Below are 26,635 nucleotides of genomic sequence, written 5' to 3'. Positions count from 1 at the left end.
AAAGCTGTCCCAGTACCTGGCCCAGGGTGGAAGGTCCTACAGAGGTTAATTTGCAAGGTGTCCAGCAGGCAGGCAGGGGCTGGTCGAGCGTCATCCCCCTCACCCTTTCTTTCCAAGGTTCCAATTCACCCAGGAGATTAAAGGGACAGAAACAACCAGGGCACTGTGCTCAGCTGTGAACAGAAAAGCCACACAAGGAAAGCTTTCATTTATTTATTTAAATGTTGCTTTGCAGATTCTAACAATGGCAGAAACCCAGAGCTGAAATGGGTTCCAGGCAGTGTGCACAAAGGAGAATGCCTTAAAGGGGCAGGGGACGCTACGTGAGCCCACGGCGGGCTCTGGGCTGCAGCCCTGCCAGCCCCTCAGCTGGTCCCAGCCTGCACCCAGAGATGCCCCGTGGGGTGTCACTGGGAACACAGCCCCCTTTGGCAGAGGCGCAGCAGCCGCTGCACAAATTGGCCGTGCTCTGCGAAGGCCCTGCAGGTGCGGGAGGCAGGGTCCAAGACAGGCTGTGAGGCTCCGAGCAGGCTCCAGGGTCACCCTGCCGCCACCTGCCTTCCATTGAGGCACACTCCTTGCAGCACGTGCCTCTCAAGGAAGAAACAGAAGGATGAAACCAGCAAAGACAGCAGGCCAGCAGGCGGTCCAACAACAGAAAGGGCCGCCTTATCCCATCTGTGGGACCCACGAGTAATGCCTCAGTCAAGCCGCAGCGCACCCGTGCACATCACTCCCGGCTCCAAACCAGTCCTGGGGGCTGCTGCCACAAGCTGCCACACAGGCCTGAAGGCTCCTCACTCACACACACCCAGCCCCAGGAGCGCTCTCGCTGTCGTCCTCACGCTCTGGGGACAAGTGGCTATTCGGAAGCAGCACTTCTTCCGAGGGCCAGGAGGGAGGTCCTCCCTCCTCTGGGACGGCCCGCCCAGGGCCCAGGCTGGGCAGGCTGAGCCCCTGTTGGCACCCGACCCTCTCCTCTCCGCAGGGGTGTGTGTGCATTATCTGGTGACTTACAACTTTTTTAAAAAAAATTTATTATATTTTTATTGCACAGTCATATACAGAGAGGAGGAGAGACAAAAAGAGAAACAACAGCCGGACCTGAGCCAATCCGAAGCCAGGAGTCAGGAACTTCTTCCGGGTCTCCCACGCAGGTGCAGGGTCCCAAGGTTTTGGGCTGTCCTGGACTGCTTTCCCAGGCCACAAGCAGGGAGCTGGATGGGAAGCTCGGCCACCAGGATTAGAACCAGCATGTATATGGGATCCTGGCACGTGCATAGTGAGGACTTTTACCACTAGGTTACCGCACCAGGCCCAACTTACAACTTCTACGACTTCAGAGTACTAGAAAGAACGTGGGGGCCACGCCATGGCCAGCGCACTGCTGACTCCTTGGGGCTTGGTTCCAGCCTGCTGTACAGAGCTGTTCTCTGCTGCATGTGCAGGTGTGAAGACTAGATGAAGGCCGGGGAGATAGGACCACTGGCACAAGGGGGTGCTGGCACAAGGGGGTGCCCCGTGCGTGCCAAGACACCTTCGCTTGTACAGCTGTTTCTTTCATCTCTGCAGCTCTGTCACCAGTGAGCCAACACACACCGCAGGCAGAGCTGGTCTCTCCATGCGGGGCCGTGACATCAGGAAGTCCTCAGGGAACGGGGAGAGAGGGCCCCGCACGCACTTTCTAGAAGGGGTCAGGAGCTGCCACTGGGCACACAGCTCTGTGACCTCAGGCAGGTGACTTACCTGTCGGCTCCTCAGAGCAGACAGTCCAAGTCAGGGTTCTGAGCAGGGTGCTCCGGGCGCCTCCACTCGGCACGCACACTCGGGGGAACGCTCAGTGAGGCAGAGCAGGGAGACACAGCAGAACAGCGCAGCAGGGCGGGGAGAGACAGCAAGCGCTGCGGACCAGGCTGCAGCCACAGGTGCCTCGCCGAGAGCCTTGGACCCTCGGACCCTCACACAACTCTCCCCGGGGGGGCGGCAGGGGCTCACAGAGCCGGGACAGACACCCAAGACAAACCCTGGCAATGATTCGGGGGCTCCACCGGGGACCTCTCACGGCCATGTGCTGACACGCTCACGCCTTCAGCGAAGTGTCAGTGCTGAGACAGCGGGACCCTTCCTCCCTACCGTGTCAAACCCAGAACGGCCCCTTCTCCACTTCCGCCCTCGGCAGGAAGCCAGGACACGTGTCACCATGAGTGAACCCTGAGGACAAGCACTGCGTGGCGTAAGCCAACGACAGCGGGGACGCTTCGCAGGATCCCACTGTGCACGCCACAGGCACGGAGGGCCAGGGAGGCAGAAGGGGTGTGCTGATGGGGACTGAGCTTCAGCTCTGCAAGATAAAACCATTCTGGAGCCCTGACTGCACAGCAATGTGAATGTTCACCACCACTGAGCGCAACCCTTACCGTCACTAAGATGGTTATGTAATGCTCTACATACTGTATCACAATTAATCACAAGTTTCATAGCAATCGTCTAACTTCTAGCACCTGCTTCCCTAGTCCTTTCCCGAGCAAGGAGGATGTGACGTCTGTCCAGAGCACTTTAAAGTGTCTTACCTCCAAGCTGCACAGGATCTGAGCAGTCATGCGCCCCAGGACAGAGGGAGCCCCTGGCCAGCGGAGGAGAGGTACCGACAGGATCACTGGAACCCAGTTTCTCACAGTGACCTTTCTCGCCACACCGCACAGACTCTGCTCCTCGTCCCAGCCACACAGCCGTCTCCCCCACCAGCTGCCCACTCACTCAGCACCCAGGAACCAGGCGCCACAGCTCCGGGTTGCCCAGGTTGTCACTCTGTTTCCTTGGGCATCAGGACCCCTCCCCACGGGGAGGTGAGGGTCCTGTATTTAGCACAGACCTTCACTGCCAAGAGAACGAATATTAAAAAGTTCCCATAAACGATCCCATAAAAGGAAAGAATTTTACCGACTTATCATACACATATTCTATCTAAAAAAACCCAGATCTGCAAGACTTAACTTTGCATATTATGAGGTCAAATTTCAATGTAGTAACAGAAACTAAGTCACAAAATTTTATTCCACAAATTTGGCACTGCTAACCTCTGCTCTCCATAAGAGCATTTTAAAACCTAGCCAACGATCCTTTCCAGAGCCTCCCCGCGCAGCAGCACCTGACCCTGCAGTGCTCAGACCTGAATCTGTGGCCATTCGTGGCTTGTGTTTGCTTTGTTTTTTTCCCAAAGGTCACGGGACTGTGGACACTCAACAAGCACCCCGCGATGAGCACAAGCCTTCCCAGCTCTAGGGCAAGGCCTGGAAGGGCACCCCACTGTCAGCAACCGTCCCCCCTCCAGCAGGGGTAGGAGATGCAGGGCCACGCCCCGCGCCTGACCGCTGCAGCCCGGCCACCGCACTCCTGTGTCTAAAGCAGAGGCCGGGCTGGAGTTTCAGAAGTCAGTTCTCCCCCACTTCACCCTCACGCGATCCACTACAAACACATTCTCCCTCCGATGGCATCCTGCAGCGTACTGCTGGACAGAGCGCTCCAGGGCCCAGGAAGGGTTCGGAGGCCTGAATCAGTAAACAAGGATGCCTGGCCGGCACATCCAGAGGGGACAGGACTACCCGGAATTTCCCCCTCCACTTTCTGCGATCCCATTTGAACCTCACCAAAGCTGGGCCTAGTCTGAGACCCGGGAAACAACACCGAATGCCTGTGCCCAAACCAGGAGGCACCCGCACAGTGCCCTAGAGAGCAGACACTGGGGAACGCAGGCCACACACATGCAGAGAGACGCTGCTCACCCCAGCTCCAGCAGCTGGCAGCCGGCAGCCAGCCGGGGAAGGCAGGCAGGCAACTCGCACACCATCCTCCAGCCTCTTACCCCTCTCCTGAGGCCCCAGTGTCCTGGCAAGCCCTGGGCAGCAACATCAAAGCCTCGGCCGGTCGCAGCTCTCCACGTCAGAGGCCATGGTGGCTCTGTCTGGTGAGCCCGCAGGCCCAGGCTCCCGGGAGCTCGGACAGTGCGTGTGTGCCAGCACGCAAGGGCACAGGAGGCGTCCGGAGGAGACAAAGGCCGAGTGGAGCACTGTGCGAGTGGAAACGAGCAGCGGCTGGCGGGGAGGGCTGGCGTGGACCCGGAGAGGGGAGCGCAGGGCCGCGGCTGACACCCGGGGCGTGCAGCTCCTCGCAGGCTCATTTCCATGAATGCAATCACAGCGGCCCCTCCTACCACCCCCATTCCCGGCCTCCTGGGGGAGGGGAGGCACCGCTAGCGCTGGCTCACAGGCTGCACTGGCAGAGCCTGGTGCTGCTTTCTCGCTGGGAGATGTTAACCCTTCCTGAGGCACCCGCTTCTTACCAACGTGGAGGTTCTGTCCCCACAGGCACAGCTCCCGGCCTTCGCAGGCTCTGCCCAGGTCATCAGGCAGGGCAGCGCTGACCGAGAGGTTCCAACGTCATCCTGAAGGGGTCAGGAGGGAGCGTCTGTCCAGGCCACTCTCCTGGACGCTCCCAGCACCTGCTGTGGTGGCTCCTCCCAACACCGTTAGGGTCAGCAAGTTGGTCCTGGGACAATGGGGGACAGGAAAACTGCTGCTGTCCAGCACCTGCTCTCAAACATCACAGGAGTGACAGTCCTCAGAACTTTTTCAGCAGGCATAACTGAGACCTCAGTGCCCTGGGCCTGGGGCCCCATGTGCAACAGGACAGGGGAGCATCCCACGAGTGCTGCCTTCAACTCCCAGCCCCGTGTGGACAGAAGGACAGGGGAGCATCCCAGGGGCGCTGCCTTCAACTCCCAGCCCCATGTGGACAGGACAGGGGAGCACCCCAGGAACGCTGCCTTCAACTAACAAGGAGACGCAGAGGGGGCGGGACTGCCTTCCTTTTTATTCACCTACAATGACTGCCCATACTCATGCAGTATGATAGGACCCCATGGAAGGAACTTCCCCACCCCCTCTCTGGGTCGTGGACTTCAGGCCCCTCTCCAGTTTATGTCAGTTTATGGAATAAACTGACATCTGAGCAGCAGACCAGGCGCCCATGCTAACGACGGCCCGACCCCCACCCCCCGCATCGGGCTCCCTCTATCCCTCCCCCAACCCCCAGCGCCTGTCTGAGAAGTCCTGGGCATGCCTTGCTTCCACAGCGGAGAACACGCAGTAGCTCTGCTCTTCAGTTGGGCCATTTGACTTAACACAATGTCCTCAACCTCCACCCACGCTGCCATAGACAAGCTTGCAAGCGTTTTCATGGCTGAACGATTCTCCACTGTGCAGGGCAGGCGTTTAGCCTGGCAGCTCAGGGCACGTCCCACATCCAAGTACGTGGTTTCAGCTCTGGATCCTACGCAGCCAGGGCTGCTCCACGAGGCGGAAGTCCTGCCACCCCTATGAGAAAACAAGCCAGAGCCCCTAGGTCAGCGCTGGCCGCTGCTGGGCGTACACAAGGGCACTGAACCAGCCGGAAGCACGAGTGCACTCTGTCCGTCTCTCATTTGGAACGCTCCATGTGTGCATGTGCCAGCTACACTAGCACACCGCAAGGCTGGTTCTGCTTCTGGCTTACAGAGCATGCTGCGGCGGACAGGAGTGCAGCATCTCTTGGTTAGGCTGCTCTCACTTCCTTCAGGGTGCACACCCAATACTGGGCTAAGGAACTTCCACACTGTCTTCCACCGTAGCTGTACTAACATCCCGCTTTCCCCACATCCTCACCAGCATTAGTCACTTCCTGTCTTTCTGATGATGGCCATTCTGACAGACGTAGGTGGTGGTTGTTGTTCAGTGGATTTTTTACAGTATGAAATAGGCCAGGACAGAAAGTACAATGGCATCACTGCGTACAGCAGGGTCCCTGGGGCCACCCCACCTGGGCAGGGCAGGGTCCCCCCCGGGCCACCCCACCTGGGCAGGGCAGGGTCCCCCGGGGCCACCCCACCTGGGCAGGGCAGGGTCCCCCTGGGGGCCACCCCCACCTGGGCAGGGCAGGGTCCTCCGGGCCACCCCACCTGGGCAGGGCAGGGTCCCCCGGGCCACCCCACCTGGGCAGGGCAGGGTCCTCCGGGCCACCCCACCTGGGCAGGGTCCCCCGGGCCACCCCCACCTGGGCAGGGCAGGGTCCTCCGGGCCACCCCACCTGGGCAGGGCAGGGTCCCGCTCGGGGCCCACCCCACACCTGGGCAGGGCAGGGTCCCGCTCGGGGCCACCCCCACCTGGGGAGGGCAGGGTCCCACTCGGGGCCCACCCATCCCCAGGCCTCACCCTCCCCTCCTCCAATCTCTGCCACCAGGAAAGGACAGAAGAAAGGTGACCCTCCCTCATGAGCCAGCCCCATTCCATGCTAACATGGCCATGTTCTGCCCTCCCTGGGGATCCAGCAGCTGGGCACGTGGACAGATGTCCTCAAGGCTGTGGCACTGTTGCCAGGTCTGACCCAAATAACTGGACCTGCATCCCAGCAGATGTGTTTAACAGAAAGCCAAAATACGAGCGATTTTACTTTAGTGTCAAAGTCATAATACTCATTTAAAAGAATCATACTAAGGCTATGAAAAACAAATTCTAAAATTATTTATGGAATGTTGCTTTATGCTGCAAAAGGATATCAATTTTCTTTCACTTCCTTCCTTCTTTCTTCTTTTAAGATTAAAAAAATTTTTTTTATTGTCAAGGCAGATTTACAGAGAAGAGAGACAGAGAAAGATCTTCTTTCCACTAGTTCACTGCCCAAGTGGACCACAACAGTCAGAGCTGAGCCAATCCAAAGCCAGAAGCAGGTGCAGGGTCCCAAGGCTTTGGGCCGTCCTCGACTGCTTTCCCAGGCCAGAAGCAGGGAGCTGGATGGGAAGTGGAGCTGCCAGGACCTGGAACCAGTGCCCACATGGGATCCCAGTGTGGATACTGCATATGCAAGGCCAGGATTCAGCCAAGGGGCGGGGGGGAGGGGGAGAGGACATATTTTTTTAAAGGGCCAGCACTGTGGCCAGCAGGTAATGCCACCACCTGTAAACCTGCATCCCACGTGGGCACCCATTTGTACCCTGGCTAATGTGCAGGAAGCTCGATGGCTGAAGCGTTTGGGCACCTTGACCCACATGGGAGGCCCCGCTGAAACTCCTGGCTTCACCCTGGCCCAGCCCTGGCCACTGCAACCATTTGGGGAGTAAACCAGCAGATGGAAGATCTTTCTCTGTCTCCTCTCTCTGTAGCTCTCTCAAATAAATAAGATAAATTAATTTTAAAAAAGCATTTATTTCAAAGAGCTAGAGAGAGAGAGAGATGAAAAGACAGAAATATCTTCCATCTGCTGATCCACTTTCCAGATGGCCGACTGCAGCCAGAGGCCAGGAACTTCATTCTGGGCTCTCATGTGGGCACAGGGTCCAAAGCCTTGGTCCATCTTGCGTTGCTTTTCCCAGGCCATGAGCAGGGAGCTGGATCAGAAGTACAGCAACCGGACACCAAGCAGGGCCCACATGGATGCAGGTGAGCGAGGCACTGCTTTTATCTGCTACACCACAATGACGGCCCCCAAAACACCAACTGTCAACAAAAACCAGACTGGGAGTAGCCACTCCACATGCCCAGGGCCTCCTGTCCTCTCACTGCGTGGCCGCTCCCGCCCAGACACCCTCCTCCCCCAGACACCCTCCTCCCCCAGACACGCTCCTCCCACCCAGACACGCTCCTCCCACCCAGACACCCTCCTCCCACCCAGACACCCTCCTCCCACCCAGACACGCTCCTCCCCCAGACACCCTCCTCCCCCAGACACGCTCCTCCCCCACAGACACGCTCCTCCCACCCAGACACCCTCCTCCCGACACGCTCCTCCCCCACAGACACCCTCCTCCCGCCCAGACACCCTCCTCCCACCCAGACACCCTCCTCCCGCCCACAGACACCCTCCTCCTCCACAGACACCCTCCTCCCGCCCCCAGACACCCTCCTCCCGCCCACAGACACCCTCCTCCCCCACAGACACCCTCCTCCCGCCCCCAGACACCCTCCTCCCCCACAGACACCCTCCTCCCCCACAGACACGCTCCTCCCGCCCCCAGACACCCTCCTCCCGCCCACAAAGCTGCTCAAGCCCAGCCTATCTTTGTTTTGTTTTCTTATTTTTTTTAAAAAAAGATGTTTTTTGGGGGCCCGGGGCAGTGGCCTAGCGGCTAAAGTCCTTGCCTTGAAAGCGCCTGGATCCCATATGGACACCTGTTCTAATCCCGGCAGCCCCACTTCCCATCCAGCTCTCTGCTTGTGGCCTGGGAAAGCAGTGGAGAATGGCCCAAAGGCTTGGGACCCTGCACCCGCGTGCGAGACCCGGAAGAAGCTCCTGGCTCCTGACTTTGGATCAACTCAGCTCCAGCTGTTGCAGTCACTTGGGGAGTGAACCAGCAGCCAGAAGACCTTTCTCTGTTTCTCCTGCTGTTTGTATATCTGCCTTTCCAATTTAAAATATATATGTAGTTTTTAAAAGGTGTATTTATTTGGAATGGGTGTTGTGGTATAATGCATAAAGCCACCACTTGAAATGCCAGCAGCACATTTGGGGGAGAATTAGAAACCTGGCTGGCCACATCGTATCCAGCTCCCTGCTCACGGCCTGGGAAAGCAGCAGAGGATAGCCCCAGTGGTCTTACCACCCATAAGGGAGACCTGGACGCAGCTTTCGGCTCCTGGCTTCAGACTGGCTCAGTCCCAGCCACCATGACCCCTTGGGCAGTTAATTAGGGGATAGGTCTCCCTTTAACTTTCTTCCTTTTCATTTTCCTAAAGATTTATTTATTTATTTATTTATTTATTTATTTATTTATTTATTGTAAAGGCAAATTTACAGAGAGAAGGAGAGAGAGAGCGAAAAAAATCTTCTGCCTTTTGGTTCACTAACCAAGTAGCTGAAACAGCCAGAGCTGAGCCAATCCAAAGCCAGGAGCCAGGAGCCTCTTCTGGGTCTCCCACGCGGGTGCAGGGTCCCAAGGTTTTGGACACCCTCCACTACTTTCCCAGACGCCAAGCAGGGAGCTGCGTGGGAAGCGGAACAGCCAGGATACAAACTGGTACCCATATGAAATTCAGGCATATGTAAAGTAGGGACCTTAGCCACTAGGCTACCATGATGGGTCCTCCTTTTATTACTATTATTTTAGTTTTGTAGTCCTTTTTAAATATAAGAATTAATATTATTTTTTACTTGAAAGGCAGAATTAACAAAGAGAAGGACAGAATCTACCATCTGTGGGTTATTCCTCAAGTGGCCACAAATGGCTAGAGCTGGACCAGTTCAAAGCCAGTAGCCAAGAGTTTCCTCCAGGTCTCCCACATGGGTGCAGGGGCCCAGGGACCTGCCAGGACTGCAATCAGTGCTCACAAGGAGTGTGGCGGCAGAGGCTTAACCCACTTGCTCTTGCAGTCAGAGAGGAGAGAGACTGACCTCCCATCTACTGATGCCCCTGGACAGGTCACAACTAACAGGGCTGGAGCAGGACCAAGCCAGGAGCCAGAACCCCCAGCTGGTGTCCCCCATGGACCGCAGGACCTGCTGCCTTCCCAGGCACACTAACATGGCAGGTGGGACTGGGACCTGCACTTTGGATGAGGAGCCTAAGCAGCAGTGTAGCCCACTACACCACAACGCAGGCCGCAGCAATGGCTGTTCCCTGAGAGCTGAGCGGGGCTGCACTGCAGCACAGCTGAGGCCCTTGCCGGCTCTCACAGTCCAGGTACACTGCCCTTAGGGACCGTGTGCTGTCTGCTAGCTCGCAGCTCCGTCCTGCAGGACTTCCCACAAGCTGTGGTTCTCTGGGAAGTGAAGAGGCCGCAGGGGTATTTCTGAGAAGGCGATCTCAGTGGGGCTGGAGGGGGAGCCCAGAGCAGGGCCACACAGACACTGTGTGAGCAGACGGCTTTAGGACGGCGGGCAGGACCTAAAGGAGAGGGGATGGACATGACGCTCCCACCTTTGAACTGGCACAGTCTGTGTGGAGGTTCTGTCAGCCCCCAGCCACAAACACCTTCCACACCTTCCAGAGCCTTCCCAAGCCTCAGGGAACGTGAGCAGCTCCTGTGCCCAGGGCTACTCCGGCCCCACCTCAGGGGAATTACTCTGCAGGCTCCCAGAGCCCTAACACCCACACCTGGACTGCTAGAACCTGTAGTACCTGTCTGTTCTAGAGAATTCTACCTGTCACCTTTCAAACCCTAACCACACTCCGGGTGTGCTCATCCACACACAGGCTTGCACTTTGATGTTCCACAGTCAAAAACCAACGGGAAGGCTAGAGTGGTGGTAGAGTGCGTTAAGCAGTCACCTGGAGAGCACCGTGGAGACCCTGCTGCCCCACTTCAGTTCGTGTGCCTGAAGCAGCAGTGAAGGGCCAGGCTCGTGGGTCCCTGTAGCCACGCAGAGGCTCGCCTGGCTCCAGCCTGGCCCAGCCCCTTCACTGCGGCCATCTCGGCAGAGAATCAGCACACAGAGGCCTCTCCTCTCTCTCTCTCTAATTCTTCCTCTTAAATAAGTTTAGGGGAAAAAAAAAAACTTTTTTTAAAAAAAAACCCACAACAACAGTAGCATCTGGAAGAGCAGAGAAAGCTTCAGCCAAGAGGTGCCAGCTGAACCCAAGGCCCTGCTGCCTCACCAGGGCCAGCGCTGGCAGCAGAGGGCATAGCTCCACCAGCAATGCAAACATCCCCTACAGGGGCCAGCTTGTGTCCCAGCTGCTCCACTTCCCACCCAGCTCCCTGCTAGTGGACTGGGAACAACAGCAGAAGGCGGCCCATTGCTCAGGTCCCTGTGCCCCATGGGAGACAGGATGAAGCTCCAGGCTTGCACCTGTCCCAGCTCTGGCTGCTGCAGCCGTCTGGGAAGTGAACCAGCGACGGAAGATATCTTTCTGTCTCCCTCCCTCTCTCTCTGCAACCCTCTCAAATAAATACATTCTTTAAAAAGAAGAGGAATTGGTCGTTCCAGACTTCTGCACGAGCCCACGCGCATGCACCTGTGGCTTCTTCCATGGGAAGCCTATGACATTCAAGCCCACGGGAGTCTCCCTCCAAGCCAGCCGACGCGTCCGCCTCTCCAGGCACTCCCAGCACACTCCTGAGCAAGAACAAAGCCGCAACCAGTTCTGACTCTGCAAAACACAGACCTGCCCCACGAGGATCAGAAAACACCTTATCTCTCACGCCTTCCTGCTAACACCTAGGCCAGGTCGCTTGCCCAGCTCAGGGTTAGCAAGTCACACGGCTGGCAGGCACAAAGGGGCAGGAGAGGCAGCGGGTAGCACCAACGGCACTTCAGACGCACCCTGTGCACCCAATGGCCAACTCGAGTGGTGCTAGACTTAATACTGGCTCATTTTCCTACACAGAACGCTATTTCACACACATACTTAATCACACACTGGTCCCTCCAGATGAGGTGCAAGATACAATATGTGTGCATGATCCGGTAGGCTATGGTAGGATCCAAGTCACACCCGGGGCCACCGGCTGGGCCACAGCTTCACGTCAGCTCAGCACTTGCTGCACGCCTACCCTGGTGCAGCCTTGGCTTGGGGCGTGAACAGCTCCAGGCCTTGCCCTGCCAGGGGCAGCCATGGGGCCCAGCCTCAACAAGGACGCAGAGGAACAAGGTTCCCCACATGGAGAAGCAGAGGCGCTGGCACACACAAAGGTGCCTGAGAAGTGACGGGGGCTGGGGTCACGGGCACCCTGGAGCGGGCTGGCACCAGGGTCTGCTTGGTAGGCGCCTCAGTAAGGTAAGGGTCACACTGGACAGTCAGCAAACCAAGGCAAAAAGAGCAGGTGTGAGAGTGCAAGAACCTGGCTTTTCATTTAAGGGTGTGTACAGTAACTGTGTGATGGAGACTGTCATACCCAGATGTGCGGATACAATGCAGTATGCATTTCTACTTCCAAAGATGGACTCCGAATCTTGACAACAGGATGTTAGACGGTCTGCCACTGTCTGCATCAGTAATGTCAGGACACACTGGAATAGCAGAATGACAGACTTACAACTGCGTAAGAAGGACTATACTATTATCATATAGGGGAAGTCAACGGGGGGAGGGATTTGGGGCAGGGAGTAAGAGAAATCGCAGAGGCCATGGAATTGTATCATAAAATTAAAAAAAAAAATGAAGGGATCAACTGCGTTACTTAAGGAAACAATGCCTGGTCGATTACTCCAGTTAACGCTCACACATAATGTGCATAAGACTAGAATAGAAAATGACCAGTGCACGCGCCAGACACCAAGGGAGGTAACAAGCAACACGTTCAATGTAAGAGTTAAGGATCTGAGATGATCTGACGTCTAGAGAATGTTTTCCAAAACCCTCACTCGCCCTTTGCTGAGTCGGGGCTGAATCAGCAAAGGCCGCTCAGGAGCCATGCCTGGGGACGCCTCGCGGCCTTCTGGGACCCCAGGGGCCCGCCGGAGGAAACCCCCTTGTTGCCTCACTTTCGCATCTGCCTAAATACTATTCTGAAACACCCACAGGAGCCAACGTAGCAGTAGCGAAAAGGGCAACATCACCCTCCCTACTGCCCCAATAGAACATCAGTGAGGGGGTGGGTTTGGCTCTCAAACACCCCCTTATCCCCGGCATGCGCTGTGGCGTAGAGTGCAGACGCCAGTACAGGAGCCTCTGAGCTGGCGCGCCTCCGCCTGGGTCTGAAGCAGGCTTGCCTGGGAAGACGAGCAGCGGGCAGCTGGGCAGCCAGGGGCCAGGGTGGGCCGAGCCAGCACAGGCTCAGACCCACTGCTCCCGCTGTTTCTGACACTGTCCTCTCCTACTCCCAGGAACCACAAACCCCAGCTAGCCTGGACTCACCTTCCACGTGGGCAGCTGGCTCTGATCTGCCACTCCCTGCCGTTCCTGTTCCAATGTGGGGACAGGTGTCTTCTTCCAAAGTCCTCCTCAAAGACCCCATCAGTGGGGCTCTGCCCTCTGAGGTGGCCTAAGACACCACAGTGAGCCAAGGGAGCCCCACACTTCACAATAACTTGCACGAATCCATCCTGAAATATAGCCTCCTGTGTCCCTAAGCTCACGCCGCCCTGCACTCCTGGTTATGAGCCAGCACACACCCACTGCACCCGTCCGACGCCACTGGACACCACTGAACACGCAGAGGAACCTCACAGGACACACAGCCCCCTGGGTGGGCTCAGGGTCCCTGGGATCCGACAGCCATGCAGCTGTCCCCAGCACTCATGGCTGCCCCGCCTGCAGCAAGGGTGTGGAGATGAAGGAAGCCCAAGAGACGCCGGGAAGCCCCAAGCTTTCCCTAAACCTCTAGGGGCCACACGCACGCACATGCGCGCGCACACACACGAACCAAGTCTTCTCCCTGAGTAACTCTCCCCCAAAGAAACCCAGGACCATTCACGGGGCCCTGGCCAGGACTCAGCCCTGCCTCCAGCACCGTCCCTCCCCGAGCGCTTGTCAGACAAACCCGTCCAGGAGGGCGCCCATGGCGGGCCTCCGGGGTCAGCAGGTCCAGAGAGGCCGTGGCGTGAGAGCAGGTGTGCCACCTGACTCACCCCACACCCACCTCCATAGGTCCTGTGGTGCTTACCCACTCTGTGGGGTACACAATCTCACACACCCTCCATGTGGTAGTGAGGGAAATGAGTCTAGGTGACCCTTAACTCTGACCCCCGAAACCCTGCACAACTGTCCACAGCTCCCAATCCGATCCAAATGGCCAACACCCATGGCTTCCGTGCCGTCTCCACCAGGGGCTAGGCTCACCTGGCTCCTGCTCCTTTTCCATCTGGAGGACCATCTTGCCTCCGAGTTCTTCAGCGTCAGAGCAGGGCCAGGACACCTGCGGTACTGCCCAGCCAGCAGGCTCCTAGCTGCTTCCTGGACTCAGAGGGGAACAGGCCGTCACAAGACTGGGCCAATCAGCCTGCAGCCCCGGAGGAGGCCACACCCAGGCAGCCGCCACCCATCCAGGAAGTGGGGGGGCAGCACCTGGCGAGTCAGTTAACCACATCCTTTCTGGAAGCAGCCTTTGCTGGAGTCAACCCCAGGGTGGGTGGTGCTGGCTCTGGTTCCCTTCGCTTCCTCAGTTCTTGGAATCTCTGAGCTCTCTCACAAAGAGAGAACTGTACACTTCCCAGAGACTCCAGCAGAGCACAGCCAGGGGCGCGCGGGATGAGGGCCAGGGAAGAGCTGCCACCAAGTTCAATGTTATTCCAACTTCTAACATATAAGATAAAAGATTTTTTCCTAGACAGTCTTATTACATGCATAATACATGCTCCTTGTTGAATACTAGGAGACATTGATAAGGAAAATCAATAGCTAAGCCTGTCCCCAGTGAAACCCACTGATGTGTGTGTGTGTGTGTGTGTGTGTGTGTGTGTGCGCAGGTCTGCTTACGCGCCACAGACACACACACTGCTTTCACACACTTTTCCCACGCACTGTGCCTGGGCATCTCAGGAGGTCAGGCTTAAGCAATCCCCAGCCTTGCAAATGGTTCTGCTTCGTCCGAGGGTCTCACACTCACTTGCACGTGGCACATCTATTTCATTAACTCCATAGAAAAAAATCCTAGGAGCAAAGTTTCTGGAAGGGGACAAGTTCCTGTGCTGCTGTAACTCCTCACTCCCCCAAGGAACAGTGCAAGGGGGCAGTGCCCAGTGCCCGGCTCCTACAGGTGGCCCTACCTGAGGGTTTGCTTCGTAGCCAGCACGTCAACAACCTCACTCATCTAACTCTGAAAGCCGCACCCCTTGTACTACCACCCAGAGGTTCCAGGGCTTGCCTAGGTACCCACTCTTTGCTCCCTGCACCTGCAGTCTCCCCGCAGGAAGCCTGAACCGCCCAGCCCTTGGCCAGGCTCTCTGTGAGGTTGGACTGATGCACTGACACGCATGCACGGAGCAGTGGGTTTGCCGCACCTCTTGCACACATACATCTAACACACTTGGAAAGCCACTCTATCTTACAGAGGCACCGCACGGGCGCTCAGTGTCTCAGAGCCACACGCACGCTGTTCTTTCCAATCTCCAGCCACAAGCAATCCCAGCGCAGGCCCCCCGCTTCAATGCAGAGCCGAAGCTGAATGACTCCAATCAGCCAAGGCTGGCTCTTGGATGGCGACCATAACTCTCAAGAAGACTGGCCACTCCTGCTCTCAGCCTGCTGTCCAGGGTGGGGTGTTTCTCTGGAACCAAAATCCGAGGATTGAGTCATGATGCTTGAGTACTCGGAGCTTTCCGTGGGAGTCCGGTGCCAGCTGCTCCCCCAGAGCACCACGCCCAGCTCCTGCAGGTGCAGCAGGGAGACCAGTGACGCTCCCTTTGCCCCAAGTTTCAGGGGCTCCCTCCATTCATGGAGTCCGTGTTCAGGTACATTACAGACCCTGCACGTTACTCCTGCAGGTGTCCACTCACAATCTGCCCCTTAATCTAACTTTAGTCGCCTCCCCTGAGTGGTTGTTATATAGCTGCTGTCCCCGCTTTCTTAAGCTGCCCAGGAGTGCAGGCAAGTGCTCCTACCTGCTGCTTCTCCCCATCACAGCCCACAATGTGGCCCAACCAAGGCCAACGCTGAGGACCAAAAACTCAAAGCAGGACCCCCAGGAGGTGGCAGGACCTTCATTGCCTGACTGGTCCCTGCTACCCGCCAAGGTGTGCACTGGTTGGGAGCCAGAGCCAGGACTCAAATCCAGACCCTTGGGGATGGGACGCCTGCATGGGAACTGGCAGCAAGCCAATATGGTTAACCATTCTGTAAGTAACACAGCCAATGCGGTTAGTAACATTCTACAAGTTACTAACAGTCTACAATCTTTACTTCATTTCTTCCATCCTATAAAAACACTAACCACGTGAGGTGCCAGGCAACAGCCCCCATACACATAGCCCTTCCACTCCAACTGCGGGGCACGGGGTGGGGGGGGCAAGCAAGACCTGCAGCAGGTCAAATGGCAAGTGGGGAGTGTGGGGGACTCAGCTGTGGCAAGGCCAGTGCAGCCAGAGCAGAACCAATGGGGGTTGGGGGAGGGGGTTGGTGGGCAGGGAGGCCCTCCGACCTGCTGTAAGGGTGAACGGGGCACTGAGGGAGGGGGCTGGCAGGCAGGGAGGCCCTCCGACCTGCTGTAAGGGTGAACGGGGCACTGAGGGAGAGGGCTGGCGGGTTGGCCTATTGTCAGGGTTCTGGAGCCCTGAGAAGTGGGTGACACCAGGACTCCAGTGAGCGATGAGGGAGCCAGTTGAGGAGGGACCAGTTTTCACTTCACTTACTTGTGAGGCTGTGCTGACCAGCCCCACATGAAATGTGAGAAGGGAAGGAGGATGGTGCCAAGCGTGCCAGCCTGGGCCAGCAGAAGGATGGAGCTCCCCCTATGAGCAACGGGCTGTGCCCCCTCCCCCCCACTTTTCCCGGTCCGCGTGGATGCTGGGAGACCCTCACAGCCAGCTGATTCTCAGGTCAGTTTCTGTTCTGGCTGCCAGCGAAGCTACAATCTCCGTAGTGTGAAGCCACATCAGGACCACTTCACTACCCACAGTCCTCAAGTCACCCATTAGATGTCAAGGTTTCAGTGCAGAGGTTTCCACCAAAGACATTTTGTCTCTTTTAAATTTGTCCTTTCCTCTACCTCACCTCTCCAGTGACAGATAAAATGAGAATATATAAACATGCAATGACTTAAATGATAATAGAAGAAAATTTACATGAATATTTATGTAATGTTCTGGGGAAAGTTTGGTTTTTTTGAAGCATAATATCTGTACTGGTCCTAATCTCCAAGAGACGCAGGCACGCTCCAAGGACCCGGAAGGAGTCAGCACAGACACGGTGTTGCAGCGGGCTCAGCCACAGCTTGACCCGAGCCCCGGTGAAGGTCCCGGCTGGGTCACTGCTCACTCAGCTCCATGCTCCCCAGCCATGGAAGACGCCTGAGCGCCTGGGCCCGAATGGAGCTCCAGCCCCTGGTTCCGGCCTTGCCCTGCCGCATAGCTGCCGGAGTCCAGCTTCAGCCAAGTTCAGAACTCACGAAGGGTGTGTGGAGTAGGCATAAAGAGGAAAGAAATGGACCACTACAATTCCAGGACCATAATGGACAACGCAGGAACGCTGTCAGCTTTATTATACAGAAGCCCTCACGAGCTCTGGCTCAGACTTTCCATCATGGTCACGTGGGTGTTTCCAAGGATAATTCTTTTGTTTGTTTCACCTTAAAGCAGGATGTTATCCATCCTGACCCTGTGGTCAGGAAGTTCTCAATAGACACTGCATATCAATCAGTAACACATTCCTACTACAATCCTCATTCTACAACTTCATCTTGAATCAGTTAAGGGAGGAAATGCATCACAGAAAGGGGGGGAACCTAAAGATCAAGGATGGTCAAATGGGGGCAGCAGAGACAGGGACAGCATGAGCAGTGAAAGGCCCCTTGCCAAGACGTTATCAGCAACATCAGCTTCCAAGCTCACATTGGTAATAGAGACCAACTCCGCAGAGGCAGACAATGCCTAAGTAGATCACAGAAACCTCAGCGGGGTTGTGCGGTGTCCATGCAGAGGAATCAGAAATGCCTTCAGGTGGATGCAGAGACATCCACCGGCCTTGCCAAGCCACCAGGCCTTGCCTGCAATGAACAGTTCTCTTCACACCTGTCTTCCACACCCGCTGCACAGACACCAGCACACTGTGAGTGCCTTTCAAGTAAGCAGAGAAAGGAAGATCACCAGCTCTGGCCAGCAGCCCCAGGGCGGCCTTCACCAGCCCTGGCCAGCAGCCCCAGGGCAGCCTTCACCAGCCCTGGCCAGCAGTCCCAGGGCGGCCTTCACCAGCCCTGGCCAGCAGCCCCAGGGCGGCCTTCACCAGCCCTGGCCAGCAGCCCCAGGGCGGCCTTCACCAGCCCTGGCCAGCAGCTGCACAGAGGCCACGCAGGCAGAGCACTGGCCGAGCGCAGCTAGCCCTCCAAGCACCGCCCAGAGTGTGCCCCTCCATCAGACAGCAGGGCGGCAGGGGAAGGCAGAGGAGGGAAGGGAAGCACCCGGCACGATCCCAAGCCAGGACACGGGCTTCCCACCGTCAGAGAGGTCAAGGCCCCTGCAGCTGGACAGTGGCTGAGTGCTCTGGGGGTGCACGACCGCACGAGGCACAGCACAAGTGACAGCCCGCTCTAGTGCTGGACCCTGTCTGTGCCCCAACACCCCTGCACGTGGCCTCTGCTCACCTCCCATTAGAGACAAGCCAGACAGAATGTCTGGGCTGGCGGTCCAGACGCCGTGGCCCCCTCCAGAGCACCCGCGCCCAACTCCCAGCTCAGGCCCCGAGTCCAGCTCCCTTCTAACGGGAGACCCTGGGAGGCCACACGTGGTTTTGTGCCACTTGGCTTGATGGTCCGACTCAGCCTCACTTGAGGGGTGAACCTGAGACGAGGGCTTTCTCTCTCTCTCTACCTCTCAAATCAAATTTCTGTTTAAAAAGCTATGAACTATCTTAAGGCCCATGACACACACTACAACATTAGTTTCCAAAATTACCACTTCCATCCACCAGCTAGCCTCGGAGGGGCCGGCCTTGTCAGCTCTGTGCCCAGCAAGGATTACTACCAAACACATGTGCCACCCAGCCGGGAAAAGGGGCACGCCCATAGCTGCCCTTCTGCTTCCCAGCGACTCAAATGTGTCTGCCCAGGATCTGTCCTTCCAAGAATTAGTTACAAATATTCCTTGGCACCTAAGTCACTGCGGAGAGTTATAGATCTATTTCTGTGGCAACTGAAAGATGCCTTATATTGTCAGGTGGAAACAATCATATAATGAAAACACAGACTGTAAGATATGTTTTCTTTAATAAAGCAAGCCTGGGAGAACACACACTAAATAACTGAACACCCCACCTGAGCGTTGGGGCGAGCCCAGGACTGGGACCACCTGCACGCTGTGACAGTCACCTCACAGGTGCCACCCCTGGGTAGCACCTGCCTACTCTGCTGAGGCGGCCTGAGCCCATGAGCCCCCGGTCCCCCTACAGAGAGGGTACAGAGCCCCCCGGCCAGCCAGGAAGCCCCCAGACAGCGTAGGTACAGCACCCCCCGGCCAGCCAGGAAGCCCCCAGACAGCGTAGGTACAGCGCCCCCCCGCCGACCAGGAAGCCCCCAACAGTGTAGGCACAGCGCGCCCCGGCCGGCCAGAAAGCCCCCGACAGCGTAGGTACAGCACCCTCCAGCCGCCCAGGAAGCCCCCAGACAACGCGGGCACAGCGCCTCCCAGCCACCCAGGAAGCCCCCAGCGCCTGCTCAGCATTCACGCAACTCCTGCCTCTCCAGCTTCCTCCCCGTGTTCAAGTTTGCTTGGTTTTTTTTGTTTTTCTTCGTCAAGCACACACACATACTTCAGAAGGTAAACAGGCCACTTCCAGTTCCACAGAGGTGCAAGCCTGCTCCTCGTGCTAATTACCTCCTGTTGCTGAATTGCACACGCAGGCTGCGCATCTCCAGCCTTTAATTAGAACATAAACTGCCTGCTGTGGGACATGAAGAGCAGCTGCCCTCAGCCCGTCACACACACACTAAGTGTGAGGAACAACACGGTTGTGGTTAAGTTAGTACTTAGTACCTCCCATCAACACTGCTCAAGCTGACCTATACAATGTCCTGTGACTAACATCAAGATGAGTTTTCTCATTTGCTTAGCTCTCTCCACCAAACTGTAAAACTTCTGAGGGCCTGAGGTGCCACTCCCACACCGTCTGAGGCAGCCCTCCTGCAGCCCCACAGCCCAACAACTGTCTACCTCGCACCTTTGGGTGCTTTCCCCACTGCGCATGGCTGGGTCCTGTGTCTTGGGCTCCATGTCTTCTGGGTGACCTGGTGATCCTCCGTAACTATCAAAGACGAGGAGGGACAGACGTGGCTGCTGTTGCTGGTAAGCACACACCTGCAGACGCCTGTCCCTCTCACACTGCATATAGAATTCTCAATTATTCTCCACAGAATGGCAGGTGCCCACTTCCTGTTTCCCACTTCCTGTGTGGCTGTGCCAGCTTTGTACCTGTCCTCCCTGTGAGAAGTGTTAAGACCTTATCTCTGTCCTCAGCAGAGTGAAAATGCACAGTGAGCTGTCCCAGGACAAGCCTCTCCCTGACCCCGGCTGGAGCCAGAGCTCAGCTCCCACGCCCCGCGTTCCTCAGCAGGGTCCCACACTCTCTCAGCTCCCACGCCCCGCGCTCCTCAGCAGGGTCCCACACTCACTCTCAGCTCCCACACCGCGCTCCTCAGCAGGGTCCCACACTCTCTCAGCTCCCACGCCCCGCGCTCCTCAGCAGGGTCCCACACTCACTCTCAGCTCCCACACCGCGTTCCTCAGCAGGGTCCCACACTCACTCTCGGCTCCCACGCCCCGCGTTCCTCAGCAGGGTCCCACACTCTCTCAGCTCCCACGCCCCGCGCTCCTCAGCAGGGTCCCACACTCTCTCAGCTCCCACGCCCCGCGCTCCTCAGCAGGGTCCCACACTCACTCTCAGCTCCCACACCGCGCTCCTCAGCAGGGTCCCACACTCACTCTCAGCTCCCACGCCCCGCGCTCCTCAGCAGGGTCCCACACTCTCTCAGCTCCCACACCGCGCTCCTCAGCAGGGTCCCACACTCTCTCAGCTCCCACGCCCCGCGCTCCTCAGCAGGGTCCCACACTCTCTCAGCTCCCACGCCCCCGCGCTCCTCAGCAGGGTCCCACACTCACTCTCAGCTCCCACGCCCCGCGCTCCTCAGCAGGGTCCCACACTCTCTCAGCTCCCACGCCCCCGCGCTCCTCAGCAGGGTCCCACACTCACTCTCAGCTCCCACGCCCCGCGCTCCTCAGCAGGGTCCCACACTCACTCTCAGCTCCCACGCCCCCGCGCTCCTCAGCAGGGTCCCACACTCACTCTCAGCTCCCACGCCCCGCGCTCCTCAGCAGGGTCCCACACTCACTCTCAGCTCCCACGCCCCGCGCTCCTCAGCAGGGTCCCACACTCACTCTCAGCTCCCACACCCCGCGCTCCTCAGCAGGGTCCCACACTCACTCTCGGCTCCCACGCCCCGCGCTCCTCAGCAGGGTCCCACACTCTCTCAGCTCCCACGCCCCGCGCTCCTCAGCAGGGTCCCACACTCACTCTCAGCTCCCACGCCCCGCGCTCCTCAGCAGGGTCCCACACTCACTCTCTAGTTTATCCTCCAAATTTTCCATTCAAGGTTTGATTTCTATAAATAATCTACAAGAACTCATTCTTAACCTCTGGATATTATTATTTTTTTAAGATTTATTTAATTTATGCCCAGGACTTGGAGAGAGGTAACTTCCATTCACTGCTTCACTCCCCAGATGGCCACAACAGCCAGGGCTGGGCCAAGATGAAGCCAGAATCCAGAACGTACTGCTTGCCAGAGGGAGAGCTCTGGGCGGGGCACCCACCAGGACCCCTGTGCCCCAACCCTAGGGTTAGCCACGCCCCTCCTCCCACCCTGGTCCCATTCTCAGAGCTCTTGGGGACCCCGGAAGCTTCTGGAACCTGGGGCTGAGTCCCTGGAAGATTCCTTGCACACTTCCACCTTTCTCGACACGCTGCTGGCAGAGCTCTGGGCAGGCGAGGGGGGCGTCCTGGGATGCCCCAAGTGCATCCGTAGGTGGGTGACAGGGAGGGAGTGTGCCACAGGGCCACCTGGACACCTGCAAATAGCATCAAAAGTTTCTCAAAAGGCTATTTGTTTGGGTGACCTGGAAAATGTGGACTTTCCTCACAGGCAATGAATGGCACCGGTTAGGCGGTGGTAGACTTGAGGACAAGGGAAGTATGTGGAATTCAAGGTATGTTATTCCCCCCAAACTTCTGCTCCGCAAGCAGGTCCCTCAGCATGGTCCTCACCACAGATCCCATGAACAAGAAGGCCTACACCTGCTGCTGTTGTAGGTCCACAACTGGGATCCATTCCAACCTCCCCTACGAGCCACTCGCTTTTCCAAGTAAGGCAAAATAGTAAGAAAGGCATACTGCTTTGCAAAGGCTGACTTCTGTTTCATGTGAAGAACAAAACATCCCAACGCCTTTTTCACTGACATCAAGTTTGAACAGCAGCCTTGCGTTCAGCTGCGCGTGGGGGCACAGCCCTGGTCCAACACTCACAGAGCAGCACCTGGGCAGCCTCTGCGTGCGGCCCGGGCCGGAGTCGTGGCGTGCGCCGCTCACCAGCGCTCAGGGGCACCACTCCCCATGCCAGCATGCGCCTCAAGGCCTGCCTCTCCTGCTTCCCACCCAGTTTCCTGCTGAGGAGCCTGGGCGGGCGGTGGGAATGCCTGAGTCCTTGCATCCTTGCACCCATGGGGGGGTCTGCAGAGGCTCCGGGTGCCCGGCCCAGCCAGCTGTGGCTAGACATTTGAGAAGAGAACCGGAGGATGGATGATCTCGGGTTCTGCCTTTCAAATAAACCCTTAAAAAAATGAGGGCGGGCCCGGCGCATAGCGCAATGGCTGTGGTCCTTGCCTTGAACATGCCCAGGTCCCATATGGGCACCGGTTCTAATCCCGGCAGCTCCACTTCCCATCCAGCTCCCTGCTTGTGGCCTGGGAAAGCAGTGGAGGACGACCCAAAGCCTTGGGACCCTGCACCCGTGTGGGAGACCCAGAAGAGGCTCCGGGATCTTGTCTTCAGATCAGCTCAGCTCCAGCTGTTGCAGCTGCTTGGCAAGTGAATCATCAGACAGATCTTCCTCTCTGTCTCTCTTCCTCTCTGTATATCTGACTGTCCAATAAAAATAAATCCTTTTTAAAAAATTAAACCTGGGGCCCGGCAGCGTGGCTGAGCGGCTCAAGTCCTCGCTTTGAACGCCCCGGGATCCCATATGGGCGCCGGTTCTAATCCCGGCAGCTCCACTTCCCATCCAGCTCCCTGCTTGTGGCCTGGGAAAGCAGTCGAGGATCGCCCAAGGCTTTGGGACCCTGCACCCGCATGGGAGACCTGGAAGAGGTTCCTGGTTCCCGGCTCTGGATCAGCGCAGCACCGGCCGTTGCGGTCACTTGGGGAGTGAATCAGCAGATGGAAGATCTTCCTCTCTGTCTCTCCTCCTCTCTGTATATCTGACTTTGTAATAAAATATATAAATCTTTAAAAAAATAATTAAACCTGAAGTTGAGGTAAACTTCAAACTATTCTTGAAAGTGGTTGCTACAAGGCCCAGCATGGTAGCCTAGTGGCTAAAGTCCTCAACTTGCATGCGCTGGGATCCTTATGGGTGCCGGTTCATGTGTGGCTGCTCCACTTCCCATCCAGCTCCCTGCCTGTGGCCTGAGAAAGCAGTCGAGGTCGGCCCAAAGCCTTGGGACCCTGCATCCTCGTGGGAGACCTGGAGGAAGTTCCTGACATCTGACTGGCTCAGCTCCAGCTGTTGTGGCCACTTTGGGAGTGAACCGGTGGATGGAAGATCTGTCTCTCCTCTCTTTGTAAATCTGGTTTTCCAATACAAATAAACAAATCTTTTAAAAAGGAAGGAAGCAAGGAAGGAAAGCAGGGAGGGAGGGAGGGGAGGATCGCTACAATAGTTCAAACACCCTCTGAAGTAAAAAAGGTGGTAAACACAATCAGTGCTGACCCCTGCTGGCTAAAGACAGGGATTGCCAAAGGGCTGGCAGCCATCCTGCCCACCGAGTCCACCTGCGTGTAAATACAATAAAAGGTGGCAGTTCATGGCCTAGCTGTCAGATCTGCCCAGCTCTGGGGACGCTCGCCAGCACGTCTTTCTGAAAGGCTTTGGCAGCACTAAAATTTGTCTCCTTGTCCACTTACTAACTAGTCTGGGGAAGAGGTAGTGGGCAGAGCCAGGAACACAAGACAAGTGTTTAACCAGCCACAAAATGCAATCTGCTAAGGAGAGAAGCCACTCAGAAGTGAGTGCTGGGTGGACATGTGGGCCATTCGGTCCTCAGTTGGCAGGAGCAGGGCTCAAGGGGGTGAGGAAGCCTGACCTGACCCTGAGTCCGTAACTCGCATTCCTTCTCTAGAATCCAGCAGACTCCAGGAGTGCCTGCCTCCTTCTCCACTTCCTGCTATGCCAGCAGGTGGAGCAGCGCAGAGGATCTAAGGATCAGATGACAAAGTTCCTTATACCAGGGGAGTCGGCGCCAGAGCCCACGGGGACCACACACACCCCACTGTCTCCCAGGATGAACTGTGTGGGGTCACCAGGACACCCCACTGTCTCCCAGGATGAGTCTGGCACCCTGAGATTTGGTTTCTTTCGATCTGAAAGAGTCTTAGACACTTAGAACAGCTGTTCTGCTTCCTAGCTGGCATTCAGAAGCACATCCCAGGCCACAACGTTTTTAGAAAAGCTTTTATGAACACTTCAAAGGCAGAATTAGAGAAGGAGGGACAGAGAGAGATCTCCAATCCAATGGGACACTTACCAAATGACCAGGTTAATGCCACGAGCTCCATCCAGGAATCCTATGTCAGTGAAGGGGCCCAAGCATTTGGACCGTCCTCTGCTGCTTTCCCAGGCACATCAGCAGGGAGCTGGATGGGAAGTGAAGCAGCTGGGACATGAACCGGCTCCCACATGTGACGCCAGCCACCACAGGCAGCAGCTTTACCCACTACACCATGGTGTCAGCCTCTCATAATTTTTGTTTTTTTTTAAAGTATAGATTGAGGGCCTGGAGTGGTAACCTAGTGGCTACAGTCCTTGCCTTGCATGCACTGGAATCCCATATGGGCGCCAGTTCATATCCCACCGGCCCCCGCTTCCCATCCAGCTCCTGCTTGTGGCCTGGGAAAGCAGTTGAGGATGGCCTAAAGCCTTGGGACCCTGCATCCGCATGGGAGTCCTGGAAAAAGTTCCTGGCTCCTGACTTCCGACTGGCTCAGCTTCAGCCATTGTGGCCACTTAGGGAATGAACCAGCGGACCCCAACTAAGCACCTTGGCTAGGGCTGGGACTATGGAGGTGAAGAGAAGCAGGTTCTGCCCACACTGACCACACAGATAACCACGTTCCAGCTGCAGCCACCAGGTCCAATCCCCAGCTCTGCTGCAACTCCAACTTCCTGCTGATGCGGACAGCAGCAGGAACAGGTGACACCTCAAGCAGCTGGGTCCCTGCCAGCCACATGGGAGACGTGGGTCAAGTCTCTGGCAGCCACATGGGAGACGTGGGTCGAGTCTCTGGCAGCCACACGGGAGACGTGGATCGAGTCTCTGGCAGCCACACGGGAGACGTGGGTCAAGTGTCCGCCAGCCACACGGGAGACATGGGTAGAGTGTCTGCCAGCCACACGCGAGACGTGGGTCAAGTATCTGCCAGCCACACGGGAGACATGGGTCGAGTGTCTGCCAGCCACATGCGAGACGTGGGTTGAGTCTCTGCCAGCCACACGGGAGACATGGAGTCTCTGGCAGCCACATGGGAGATGTAGGTCGAGTCTCCAGCAGCCACACGGGAGACGTGGGTCGAGTCTCTGCCAGCCACACGGGAGACATGGGTTGAGTGTCTGGCATCTAAATTTTGGCCAGCCCAGATCCGACCACTGGGGTCATTTGGGGCCTGAACCAGTGAATGGGAGCTCACTGTCTCTTGAATGAATGAATGAAGACAACATAGTTCCTCCCTCCAAACAGGATCATCTGTCGGAGGGTGGGGCAGCAGCATGAACACATATCACCACATGGTCTGCTAAGATTCGGTTACTGAGTGGAAGAAAAACCCTCATGCCTCTGGGCTGGAGTGGGTGTTCTGACCCAGAGGGAATGGGGTAACTTGCCCCCCCCCCCCATGGCATTACCTGGTATTCAGGAGGAAACCTGTACCTCCTTGAACATTGCACTACGGCCATCACCTTGAAAACACTGAAGGTCAACCTTGGGAGCAGAGGCACTGGGAAGACAGCAGACAGGGCTGACAGGCACGACGAGCCCTCAGGAGCTGGCTCTGTCAGCCGCACTCTAGAACAAGGGCCCACTCTTCCACGGCTCTGCCCCCAACCCTGCTCCGGCTGGCAGAGCCTCAGTCCAGGCCACTTCTCCGCCAAAGGCAGTCACTTGTTCCGCCTGGACAGCACTCTCACTTCCCAGCCAAGACACGGACCTAAAGTGCAGCCTGTGAGAACAAAAGATCCAGGAAACGCAGACCCAAAGATAAAAGGGTGGGCAGGCCTCAGCCACAGGCTCACAGCCCTGAGCAATAGCGGCTCCCTGCTGAGGGCCAACAGGGCAGCTCTGAAAAGCCTAGAACTGCTTCCACAGAAAACAGCAGAGAACAGGCACTACCTCAAACATCATCATCATCCTCACCTCCACTCGAGGATGAAGCAAGCCTGGGACACACCTCAAAAGGCCTGGCAGCCCACAGGACCTGCCAAGCCAGCCTTCCTCCACGGCTTCAGGACCCTCTATCTCCCCCCACCTCCAGGGCCTTCCTCAGAAACCAGGTAGACAAGAAAAGCTGGGAAGTCTTCATGCTTTCCTAACAGTAAAAATACCTAAACAGCAAGCTTCTATCTACTGAAACAAGCTCACAGACCACAACAGTGAGGACTGCGTGGGGCGTAGCTGGCGAGTCTTCTGCCTGTGGCGCCAGCTTCCCATCTGGGCATGGTTCTGGCTCCTGCTGCTCCACTCCAATTCAGCTCCCTGTTAACAG

General features: G+C 56.9%; 1 protein-coding gene across 3 annotated transcripts in view; it reads right to left on the bottom strand.

Moving 5' to 3' along the window:
- The window catches only part of CYTH1 (cytohesin 1), a 74,438-nt gene that overhangs the window by 31,471 nt on the left and 16,332 nt on the right, over positions 1-26,635 (bottom strand). The window contains exon 1 of one of the 3 annotated variants that reach the window (XM_036495946.2): positions 13,748-13,858. The exons of 1 other annotated variant lie outside the window; for it this stretch is intronic. In XM_036495946.2, coding sequence (XP_036351839.2) covers positions 13,748-13,781 — 34 coding nt within the window. In that variant the 5' untranslated portion in view covers positions 13,782-13,858. Of the gene's footprint in view, positions 1-3,862; positions 4,185-13,747; positions 13,859-26,635 lie in introns of those variants that run through there. One more of the 3 variants, XM_058675287.1, reaches the window with a different exon arrangement.

Source organism: Ochotona princeps, chromosome 17 (assembly GCF_030435755.1).
Source record: "Ochotona princeps isolate mOchPri1 chromosome 17, mOchPri1.hap1, whole genome shotgun sequence".
Taxonomy (NCBI): Eukaryota; Metazoa; Chordata; class Mammalia; order Lagomorpha; family Ochotonidae; genus Ochotona; species Ochotona princeps.
The sequence above is the reverse complement of the archived record's forward strand: the minus strand, read 5'-3'. Positions and strand labels throughout refer to the sequence as shown.